The sequence below is a fragment of the Euleptes europaea genome, chromosome 2 (assembly GCF_029931775.1).
Source record: "Euleptes europaea isolate rEulEur1 chromosome 2, rEulEur1.hap1, whole genome shotgun sequence".
In the NCBI taxonomy this organism is placed as follows: Eukaryota; Metazoa; Chordata; class Lepidosauria; order Squamata; family Sphaerodactylidae; genus Euleptes; species Euleptes europaea.
Genome location: NC_079313.1, coordinates 75,703,786 through 75,715,945, shown reverse-complemented (window position 1 = coordinate 75,715,945; position 12,160 = coordinate 75,703,786). Strand labels below are relative to the sequence as shown.

The window sequence follows — 12,160 nt, the reverse complement described above, 5'->3', positions numbered from 1 at the left end:
GCTTGCAAAGTTGTCTTTTCTGGATTTTTAAAAGGGTGTTAGACAAACTGATACCATACAAATTACTGAAACTGGATTGCTTTCTTTTTGTAAGAGTAAGATACAGTCCATTTAAAATCAAACTTAAAATGTAGCTTGCAACAAAATAAACTCCTCTTGTATTAGTACAATCCATACTATCTCAAAAGCAAAATAGAGTTTCATTAGTAGGAGAAATTCACCATTAACCAACTGATGGTTTAACCATCTTTTGTTGATCGAACAGTTAGGATAAACTGGGTCCATAACTAAAAGTTTAAAAACTGTTCAGTCTGAGCTTCATGTTTATAGCTTATTAATTACTGGAAAGTTAGTTTTCACCTTATAGTTACAGCTGGCTTGCAACAAAATGAAGTAAAGTTGTCACTGTCATTTCAGAGGGCCAGGGAAAGAATTGCTTTTCTGTCAAACTGGTGTAAATAGAACGCTAGTGTATATAGGGAGGGGGAGAGTCAGGTGTGCGTCTTCTGAAGGGCAACTCTACCACCTCATTCTGCTGCATCTGCAGATCCCAAGTTTAAAACATGTTTTGAAAACAGCACATACAGTCACTCAAATTCTGTTCAATCATAATACTTCCCTCCACTAATATTTCAATCATAGTTACTGATACAGCTGCCTAAAAAACAGGGGGAGCAAAATCTAGGCAAAATAAAATTTATTACAAAAGAGTGTCCTGCGCACTTGTCACATCACACTAACATAGTCGGCAAATGCTTGAGAGGAGTCCCATGTGTCACTGACCACGCTGCATATAGCTTTGAGCCGCCGAAGAGCCTCTTGAGCCGTTAAAGCATCTTGGTCCAGCCAGTTTTGAGAGAGACAGAGTTTGGTGAACTTGATCTGTTCTGGACGTTGGGCTACATAACTCTCCAGCTTCTTAGCAAACTCCAGGAGCCCATCAGGTTTGATGCAGTTGGAACTGTAGGAAAAGAAGATGTGGCCCCAGCTTCTTAAATTAGATTTTGTTCAGAGCAGTTCTCACTCATCATGGATACCTAGAATGTGCTGAAGAGGTCCCGTCTAACACTGGCCAACAGTAAGACAGGTGACACAGTGAACTTAAAGATGGCAAGTCAGACATTGCACCTCCCTCTTGAAACCTCAATAGGGTAGCTTGTGCTAAAGGTATCCTTAAATAGCACAAATATGGGGGGAAATGACATTCTCAGGAGATCGTAAACTAACAGAGCAAGTTTGAATGTAGAAGAGGAAGAGAAGTCTCCTGGAATCAAGGAACCACCCCATCCCTGCTTTATTCCTGGCACATTTTAACATTCTGGTAGAAAAAGACAACAGTAAGAGGCCCTTGCAACCTCTAGGAGAAATGCATGAAATAGACTTCTGCCACAAGGCTGGAAGAGACTGAAGAATTTTCATCTCAGACTAGCCCTCTTACCAGGAGGTGTCATAAAGAACACACAGGAAAGTGAGCTATGTGGGGGAGCTAATCCTTGATACCAGAAAAGTTCACAAGCCATACCGATAGGAGTTAACCCATTCCTGACTGTACATGTGCAACAGACAAACATGCACACTTTTTCTTAGAAGTCAAAAAGGGCAAGAGTCCAGTAGCACCTTAAAGACTAACAAAAATATTTTCTGGTAGGGTATGAGCTTTCGTGAGCCACAGCTCACTTCTTCAGATACAGCTAGAATGTGAATCCATCGGTCTTTAAGTAGAGGAACAGTATGTAAATGTGAATAGTAGGCTTGATGGGATTGGGTGTGGTATGTAAGGTGCTACTGCCCTTTTTGACTACTGAAAACAGACTAACACGGCTACCCACTGACTTTTTCTTAGAGTAGATAAAGATTCCACTCATATAGTTTATTAGCTTTCAATCCAAACAACTGATGCACAAACAAATGAGGCTCACTGGTACATTGTTTATGAATAAAACAACATGGTTCTACATCACAGGTATCTGAGATTATGGCTATGGAGTTTCTTTAAATTTTCCCTGCAAATCTGGGAAATAACTGCAGATTACAACTAGGTTTAAGAAAATATTGATGCCAACACCAGTGCCACAAGCAGCTGATCTTTAATTCTAGAAGCTGCTGATTACATTCAGGTGACTGGTTATTACCAATTGTGAATGGATCATTTAATACGTTCACATGGAATTTTTTTGGAAAAAGTCAACTTGTAGTGAAGACTGATTCAAGTGAATAATTGCCATCATCACTACACGAACAACAAGGCTATCTGACAGTGCAGTCCTGTGCAGTTATTCAACTCTAAACCCACTGGTTTCAGTGGGCTTTGAATGGAGTAACCATATGGGATTGTGCTGTGACTAGCTTACTGTCATGTCATTAAAATGATTAGCTCTTTAGGGCTACTTCAGCTACCACTTTCCCCAGCCCACATCTTTATAATACAAGCAGGGAATGGAAGAACTTGTTAAGCTAAGGGTAGAACTGAATACATATCCTGCCAACTGCATAAGCTGACACTTCCTAGGCAATTGGACATCTGATGCTGTTAAGAAGAGACATGCGCAACCTTTAGCCAAGTGGTCTGTATTTTAGCAATGGCCTGAGAAAAAGTGAATGAGGCATTCCTTCCCTGGGGCTATTACCTGTATGCCCTCGGGAAGGCAGAAGAGCTATCCAAGATAGGAAAGCCATACCGTCTCTTGAGAAAGCAATCAAGGGCTAGAGCAATTTTGCTGTTTGTCTTTTCAAATTTTAAATTGTAATTGTCAGAAAAGTAAATAAACGTGTTAAATAAGGTAAAGCATACCTGACATCCAGATGACAAATGGAAGCGGATGAATCTTCTGAAAAAATATCAGCCAGTGCAACCAACCTGTGATTTCCTAACAATGGGAGAATTATAATTTAAGTGCGAACACTAGCAGGTTGGAGAAGAAAATAATGACAGCACCAATAAGTACTCCCAAGTCTGACAAATTTGACAGAGATTACAGAATCAGAACTGTAATGAGTCACTATTAGTTGAAATGTTGTCTGGTAAGAAATGTTCCCACTCTATATATCTCCCTTCCTAATTCCACATTATATATAGTCTAAGGGAACTAGAAAGCTTTTGGCCATCAGGAACTTAGTGTAGGTCACTGGGTGAGTGGCTGAGTCTCTAGAAAAGCAGGATTCCTGGCCCCCCTCCACTGGCCTCAATCTGTATACTGGAAAAAATGTAGAATGTAGGAGTAAAGACAGTGAAGGGTGACCTGCTGAAAACAGAGCCCTAGGCAAAAGCCTAGCGCTTCAAGAAGGAAAGCTCAAAGTAGCTCAGCTGAAAGTCATCACCAGATGCCACTTGGCTTGCAAAACAAGACTGCAGTCAAAACACATCAGGGGTATCAAAATTTGTGACAGAACTTAGGATCCCTCCCCCCCCCCCCCTCATAACAGAGAAGAGAGAACGTATTCAGGGACGGTTGCTGCATTTTTGCCTTACATACCAAGCCTATTTCCAGGGAGCCTGAGGGTCTTCAAAGATGAGTTCTTCTTCACAGCGTTTATTATTTCAGACAGAAACTCCGTGGTACAGTTTTCAAACAGCCGACAAAAGGAAAAGGTGATTTCTGTTACAAGGAAAAGACCCCCCCATGGATAAATCATTCTGCCTTTCTACGTTTTCTCACATAAATTAGTTTTACTGAACGCCCTGAAGAACAAGAATACTAGATGCTGCCTAAGTGAAAGCAGGGGACCTACGTAAGATTGTAGTTAAATAGGTGGTATCTGTGGCACCCTTTCCCCCACCCCACCCCCATGCAAAGCTTTGTGCCTTGTTTTCCATACTTCTCATGCTTTCCCCTTACCATCCACTAAGCCTCATCTTCTCTGATTTGTCACCCAACCCCCATCAAGATAAGCCACAGTGTAAGAAAACAGACAAGAGTGGGTTGTGCAGTCATACCTTGAAGGATGGGGTCCTGCAGAAGGAGGAGGACATCTTTTGAGTGGTAAGAAAGATTGATATCATGAAAGCTCAGCCTCTTCAGGACTAGACTATATTCTGCAAGACAAACAAAGATCTCACAGGAAAAGTTAGGAGCTTTTCTCCCGCTGTGTAAAGCTTTCCTGTTTGGCAGCACACATGGCAAATACACAACTCTCTGTGTAGATCCACAGAGTCATTAATTCTATGCGGCCAGCTGGGATGGGACTGAAGATGCCAGAACCTCCCCCCACAACTACCAACACTGCCGACAAGCAGAGCTATAGGCAAACCGGCTTCCACAATACCTTTCAGTGCATGAAGGAGAAGCTCAACCTCTTGGGGACAAGAAACTGTAGCGCTGTCTAGAGAGAGACTCTGGAGAGACCTTGAGGCTTTCAGCACAGGTATCAAGAGGCTTGTTGGAAGAGGTTCCCTGGGAAATCTTATCTCAAGATGTTCCAGTTGGCTCTCTGGTTGACAGTTCCCAAAGAAAAAGCAAAAAACCAGTCACTAACCAAAGTCTCTCACTTTCCTTAAATATTACAGAGTAGTATACTCAGATATTGTATGTAGCCACACACCACATGACTTTATGAATGCATGGGCCTGTAGAATGTACACTTCTCACAAATTATAATTTGATTCCCGAACGCAAACCTCCTCATGTCCCCCTCACACCAATAAACCCACACAAAGATTTGTGCTGCAAAACAATGCCCCCGTCACTCATCATCTGTGTGAGATGGAGGCTATTACTGCTGAGGTTTAAGGGTCACAAAAAGAACCTTGCAGTCCATTCCTAGTGTGGATCTCTCTACCACAACAGTTTGCCTGTACAATCATGATTTGTAGGGTGCTGTCTTAACAGCTCCTGGCTAAAACAACATATTCCAGAGTATTTCAGCTTCACCCCCTTAGACCTCACAAAACACGTCTTGTTTAAAAAGCACTTGTTTGTGGCATGGAAGAATTGCTTGGTCAAGAACCTGAGCCTTGCCAGAGGATGCTTTGAAGCCACATCACTGTAAACCTCTGGTTAGCCATGTGAGCAGGTCAGAGGTAGAAGTGAGTAGGTTGTGTTTATGTGTGGCTTTCTCAAAATAACTGATCAGGTGAACAGAGTCTGGTTCCAAGCACCTACAGTCTCAAAGAGCAATCGTTTACCCCAGTAGCAAAATACTTCACCTGAACAGATAGAGGTGTATTGAAATGAACAGAAGTAATTTACTCCTGGGCAACGGACAACACAGCAGTGAAGTACTTTACTTCTGCTTAGGAACGAAGGTGCAAACAGACACTTAGAAAGGGCTTTACAGATAAACAGAAAAACTGGTTATACTTGGAAATGAATATGAGGGCCACTGCAGCTTCTGTGGACCTGAGTTAAATAAAGGTAAAGGTCCCCTGTGCAAGCACCAGGTCATCCCTGACCCATGGGGTGACGTCACATCCCGATGTTTACTAGGCAGACTTTATTTACGGGGTGGTTTGCCAGTGCCTTCCCCAGTCATCTTCCCTTTACCCCCAGCAAGCTGGGTACTCATTTTACCGACCTCGGAAAGATGGAAGGCTGAGTCAACCTTGAGCCGGCTACTTGAAACCGACTTCCGTTGGGATCGAACTCAGGTCGTGAGCAGAGCTTGGACTGCAGTACTGCAGCTTACCACACTGCACCACAGGGCTCCTGGACCTGAGTTAGAGTGTGTGAAAATAAATACAGAAACCTATTTAACTTGTGAACACTAATTAGTAAAAAATGAAAGGCTAGTCATATGACTCTCTCCACAGCGTCTTTAAAAACAACACCGGAGCCTGTGACAGTGAACAGGATTTCCATCTGTAAGAGAAAGGGGTTTCAAGCCATGTGGCAAGCCATGATTGGAAAGATTCTCCGGACTTTTCTATATGAAGGAGATCAAACATAGCCAATTATAAAGCAAAGCCCGACTTCTTAGAGGTCCATTTCTAATGTAACCTTGAACACATGAAGCTGCCTTATACTGAATCAGACCCTTGGTCCATTAAAATCAGTATTGTCTACTCAGGCCGGCAGCAGCTCTCCAGGGCCTCAGGAAGGGGACTTTCACATCACCTACTTGCCTGGTCCCTTTAACTGGGGATGCCGGGGATTGAACCTGTGACTTTCTGCATTCCAAGCAGATGCTCTACCACTGAGCCACAGCCCCTCCCCAAACTGACAGGATGTTCAACCTCCCAGATTGCCACAGAACACATGAAGCTGCCTTATATCAGACCCTCGGTCCATTAAAGTCAGTATTGTCTACTCTGACCGGCACAGCTTTCCAAGGTCTCAGGCAGACGCCTTTCACATCACCTACTTGCCTGGTTCCTTTAACTGTAGATGCCGGGGATTGAACCTGGGACCTTCTGCATATCAAGCAGATGCTCTACCGCTGAGCCACAGCCCCTCTCTTTCTGCAGCCTTGTTTCCAAAGATGACCAGTAGCATGAGCAATGTTTGATGGCACTCAGTGGCCATTAAAACTATGAAATAATCACTAGGTCAAGCAAAAGCATATAGACAAGCTTCCAAATTAACACAGGTGCATATCCACCTCACTGACACCTGGAAGTTCTCTTCCACACTCAAAGGGGAAAAAATCTACACATTACAATGTTAAGTTCGAAGTGTGTTATGATTTACCTGGAATTTCTTCTTCCAAAGATGGAGAGTCCAAGTTCGCTTCTGGCCTGCTCCATTCCATCAGAGTTTTGAGATCAAAGCTGACCATAAGCACCCGAAGCAACGGAACGGCACTCAAAATAGAGTGGACAAGATTCATGCAGGGGACATGGGAGAGCATATCACTGATGTGCACCGCACGGAGATGGTGGTCACTGTGGCGAGAAAGAGCCCGGAGCCCAGAAAGGATGCTGAAGATATTGGGACCTAAGCCTGCAACAACGTTTTGAAGGAAGTAGACTTTGAAAGTGCACACAGAGTAAATTATTTGCTTATAACTTGGCTTATCATAAATGATTTTAGGATTGCCTTCTGAAGTATGGGTTCAGTAAGGTTTCCCATGATTTGATTTACAAGGTGTGAATGTCTGCTGCCTCCCCAAGACTGTTTGTGAGCACCTAATTTGGAATATACATTTTTCCAATCTAAAGCTCAGATGCCAGCCAATAATGCTTTTAAAACTTTCCTTTAGAGTAAAACAAATGGCTAATAAAGCCTGAAGTCAAATGTTTGGTTTATTACTCACCATTCAAAGACAGGACAAGCTTTTCTAAAGAAACCCAAGAACTGAGCAGATTTCCCAGCATCTGGCAAGTGTTCCGGTTTAGACGGATAGAAAGAATTTCCAGAGTGGACACGCTTCGGAAATGGCTTGCCGTTTTCAGGGAAGTGATCCCAACAGGTCTATCTGTGTTAACCAAACCAGTAGCGCTGGCTCCTGTGGGGTAAGTGGAATAGTTAATGAAAGTCCTTCCCTCCTTCGAGTTCTTTCTTTTGCTGAGCAATGCTTTCTCCTCTTCTTCCTTCGAAACAGCAAAAATAAAGTCATAAAGGTCATCTGAGTCTGCAGTGCCTTTCCTGGTCTTCTGATGGCAGCCGAGCTTCCGTTTCATTACACCCTTTCCCCTCTTCTGACACTGCTCTAAAGGAGAGTCATCTTGAGACGATTTTGCTGAAGAAAGCCTAACAGGTCCTTTTTCAGCATTATAACTCCCTGAATGTGTGCTGTGCTGCATCTTGCTTTGTGAAGGACTGCTATTCAAGTGACAGTCCACTACAACATTAAGAGTCTCGCTGCTGGCCAGCTCTACAGCATTTTCAAAGCCTGGTGGCATGCTGGGTAATACTCTCTCATTTCTCAGATCTTTGTCACTATGCTGGCCAGTTGTTAGTCTCTGAAACAGTCGGCTTGAGCCCAAATGAGGTTCATGTTCTTGGTCTACCTTTTGGCTCTGATCAGCAGATGTCTCCCTGCACAGGTGGCAAAGGCTTGCTTGATTTACAGGTGTTTTTCCTGGGTGCCAAACCCCAGCGCTCATTTTCAGGATTAGGACTAAAAGGGACGAGTCAGGATTAGGCCACGAGTTCATAGATACGCAGTTCACAGCCCCATGATGAATTAGGCGATGAAGAAGCAAACTCAGCTGTTGTCTAGTAGACTGACTGGAGGAGAGCAAGTGACAGAATCGCAAGGAACTGAGTGAGAGAACCAAATTTTCTAGAACCCCCTTGTTGTGTTTGGCCATCAGCTCTGCTACTCCTTCCAGCATGTTGTAGATGGTAAGCTGGTTAACATGCTGTGAAGTTGATAGTAAGGGCAAAAAGCAAGGATCTTTCAGGCGCTGGTCTGAAGACACGTCCAAGACCCCACGCAGCACATTTGAGAAGAAAGAATCAAGGAACTTCTTCCGCCAGCACTTAACGCTCTGAAGAGAAATAAAACCTAAACAGACTCAATGCCCGAATGCCCTGATATTATTTACGTGTCCTCACAAGTCCCTCTTACTCCAGTGGAATTTTCTCCCAAGCATGTGTGTATATAACTAAACAAAAATGAATGTCCGAGGAAGGGCTACAGGCATAGCTTTCATTCCTTGCCTGGGGACACTCAGCACAAAGAAAAATAAAGGAACAATTTTGCTCTAGATTAAAGCTTCATAAACTGTGGGTCATGACCCCATATGAGGTCGCGTAACTGAATGTGGGGGTCACAAAAACAAGAACATCCATCTCATTAGTATGCAAATCTGCTTTTGTCCTTAATAAATGGAAAAAATTATATGTATACCAAAGAATTGTTTTAAAATAAATTTCTTTTATGATTTATTATCAGTCAATGTTTGATTTGTATACCTATTTTATATACCTATATACTCAGGGTCGCGTAAAAAATTCTTGGGTGAAAAGGAGTCGCGAGTAGAAAAAGTTTAAGAAGCCCTGCTCTAGATCAGGAGGGGCAAAGCTTTGTTATTTTTTAATAGCTGCCAATCAGAGTAATAGTTCCTGCACTAAGAATGGAGACAAAGGAAGTGCCCATTGTACAGTACCATCTCTCCATCTAGAACAGAAACTACCAGTGAAACTGGTACAAAAGATTATCACAAGTGGGAGAGATCAAAATCTAAATCAGCCACGAAGATAGGAAATCTAGTTTCTTCATGTACGCTAGTTTGGGGGTTTATATCCTTTATCTCACCTCAAACCTGGATGGTCTCGTTTTCATGATGTCACACCAGAACTTGCACCATATAGGTTGAGTTGACAATCCTGAGGGAATGAGCAAAAATATTTAAAGCAACAGGCACCCATTTTAAGAAGAGTAAAAATTATAGTTCTTCAAATTTAAATTGAAAAGTTGAAAAATATTGGTTTTGCTTTTTAACTATGGAACGGTCTTTTAGAAATTCTGATCACGGTTAAGCTCAAAATAATTTTATTTTACCGGCATACAGGAACCTGGCACTGACAGACAGTTACCCTATCAATCGACAACCAAAATCCAGGCCCTCAGCATCAAAATTATTATGCACTGCTTAGTGTTTTATTGTTTGTGACTATAACTTCAAAAACTCCTTTTTATTAACCTTTCATCTTTTTATTTGAAGATTTTCCAACGATCTAATTAGTTTAATCTCAACTAGTATCACCCAGCAACAATATCTGGTATTGAATTTTCTACTTTCCAGCAACCTGAATCTACACAGTTGTCATATTGTTGGGATCCCTCCTCTTTTCTAAGGAGGCCATGCTAATGGTGTAGCCTCTGAACTGATTAAGCTGACAGTGACTAGTCTAAAGCCAATGTGCAAGAGGGAATTTCAGTCTGGGTTTCCCACAGTTAAAACCAACATTCTATGCGCCAGCCCACATTGACATTCTTATTGTTTTATGCTCAATAGTTCTGGTGTGTTAGCTGCTCCACATTGACATTCTTATTGTTTTATGCTCAATAGTTCTGGTGTGTTAGATGTAGCAGTTTAACAACAATTATGTCTCTAACGCCTGCCAGCTGAAGCACAACAGAATGCAGTAAGGGTAGTTTAAAAACACATGCGCACGCACACACACTTGCACCTTAGGAAGAATGAAAACCATTCAGTGCAGTAATCTATCACCCCGCAAGCATAGTCTGTCTAGTAAACATCATGATGTGACATCACCCCATTGCTTGCACAGGGGACTACCTTTTTTATTGTTAATCTTCTGACAAAACGAAAAAGAATCTTGATGATAAAATGAGGTTTATATTAGATCACAAAAGGAATGACCTGTATCATGCACAACAGGGAAGACATCGTTTTTAAAATGTACAACATACTAGACTAGAATACTAGAATAGCAGAGAACACTATTGTTAAATATTTTTGTATCCCTGCTCCCTCCCTGCCAAGAAACTGACCTTTTTTCACAGCAATCTCCTCAATTCGCGCCAGGTAGTAGATGTTAAGCTTAGGCAAGATGCTCTGGAGTATAGGGCCTGGAAGTGCTTTTGTGGAGAGAAATGGATAAAAAACTTTATTTCAGTTAGAGAGAGAGAACAGTTTTAGACAAATGGGTGATCCAATCATTCTGGATAAGGGATACTCAACCTGTAGTGTTATCTTGAAAACAGGCAGCCCATTCTTGGAGGGGGAGGGCGAAGCTCCTTTCGAGCTGGTGTGACCCCACACCGGCGCAGGTGCCACCTTATAACAGATTAAGGTGGCACCAACACCGGCGCAGGGTAAACACGCCAGCGTCTGGGCGCTGGTTCCTTTTCTCAACTCCTATCTCCCTACTGCTAGTCCAACTCACCCAAATAACAAACCTACATTTAACCATGAAGGAACTAAAAAAGATTCTTGAGTGTAAGAATGTGCCACTGGCAACCAAGATCAAGTTAATTCATGCCCATAGTATTCCCTGTTACTACGTATGGGTGTGAAAGTCGGACAATGAAGAAAGCTGACAGGAAGAAAGTAGATTCCGTTAAAATGTGGTGTTGGAGTGTGTTACAGATACCATGGCATGCCAAAAAAAAAACCAAATAAATGGGTTCTAGATCAAATCAAGCCTAAATTCTCCCTAGAAGCTGAAATGACTAAACTCAGGCTATTTATTGTACTTTGGTCACATTATGAGAAAACAAGAGTCACTGGAAAAGACAATAATGCTAGGAAAAGTTGAAGGCAGCAGGAAAAGAGGAAGACCCAACATGAGATGGATTGACTCTATAAAGGAAGCCATGGCCCTCAGTTTGCAAGACCTGAGCAAGGCTGTTAAAATTAGGACGTTTTGGAGGACAATGAGTCATAGGGTCGCCACGAGTCGGAAGCATCTTGACGGCTCTTAACACACACACATACATTACCAACTCTGGCTACGGAAATACCTGAAGATCTAGGGGCACTGCTTGGGGTGGAGAGGGATCTCAGCGGGGTGTGTGTGTGTGTGTGTGTGTGTGTATGTGTGCAAAGCCATTCCACGCAGGGGAAAACAATCTGTGTAGCCTGGAGATCAGTTGTAATTGTAGGATTGCCCATTGGAGATTTGGAGGCAGAGCCGTGGGATGCTGGGATGTGGGGTGGAGAAGGACCTCAGGGTATAATGCCACAGTCCATCTTCCAAAACAGCCTTTTTCTTTAGGGCAACAGTTTTTTGCAGTCTGAAGATCAGTTGTAATTCCGGGAGATGTCCCGACCCCCCCCCCGAGGTTGGCAGCCCAATGACACTGGGAGATAAGGACGCTCTTTATCGTCATGGTGATTGGAGGAAGCCCTAAGTCCAATCCCGGAGTCCTATGGGTCAGAGCATGCAGAACGAGCGCCTGCTGAATCCCAGTACAATGCAAAACTAGGGACTCCTCTCAATAAGATACCCTCTTCCCCTTCTTACCCCACACTTCTCTCTCCACGTGCCCCATGATAGAGGTGACCACCGCCGCACTTAGGTCAAAGAGGCTGAGAGGATTCCGATCAGTGGCCTTCTCTCCATGCTTAGCTTCCATACTAACAGCGCGAGAAACCTCTTGACGCGGGGCATTAGGCGGAAAGCGCCATCTTGGGAAGGCTATGCGGATGTCCGGTGCCGCCACACTGAGCGCCAGCGGTTATTCTGAGACGGTTGCCGTGCCGTCAGGACCGGCGGCCATGTTGGTTGAGTCGCAACACGCCCCGTCACTGTCAAGCGCGGGAGCGGCCCGGGAGGACTGCTTCCGCGTGTCCGCAAGCACGGCGCAG

The 12,160-nt window shown here is 43.4% G+C and overlaps 1 protein-coding gene across 1 annotated transcript; it reads right to left on the bottom strand.

Annotated features, from left to right (window-relative positions):
- Positions 1 to 720: 720 nt before the first annotated feature.
- LRRC41 (leucine rich repeat containing 41) lies at positions 721 to 11,928 on the bottom strand. Its single transcript, XM_056844425.1, has 10 exons — positions 11,817 to 11,928; positions 10,342 to 10,428; positions 9,139 to 9,209; positions 7,189 to 8,368; positions 6,624 to 6,875; positions 4,264 to 4,428; positions 3,935 to 4,033; positions 3,474 to 3,596; positions 2,792 to 2,867; positions 721 to 961 (listed from the first exon to the last, which is right to left on the bottom strand). Exons 1-10 carry the CDS (start codon positions 11,926 to 11,928, stop codon positions 727 to 729), a joined length of 2,400 nt encoding a protein of 799 aa, XP_056700403.1. The 3' UTR covers positions 721 to 726.
- Positions 11,929 to 12,160: the final 232 nt, after the last annotated feature.

Coding starts and splice junctions, on each gene's coding strand:
- LRRC41 (XM_056844425.1), bottom strand. CDS start 11,928: ATGGAAGCTAAGCATGGAGAGAAGGCCACTGATCGGAATCCTCTCAGC. Junction 9,210..10,341: donor GGAGATTGCTGTGAAAAAAG/GTCAGTTTCTTG, acceptor TCATTCCCTCAG/GATTGTCAACTCAACCTATA. Junction 8,369..9,138: donor CGAGACCATCCAGGTTTGAG/GTGAGATAAAGG, acceptor ATTTCTCTTCAG/AGCGTTAAGTGCTGGCGGAA.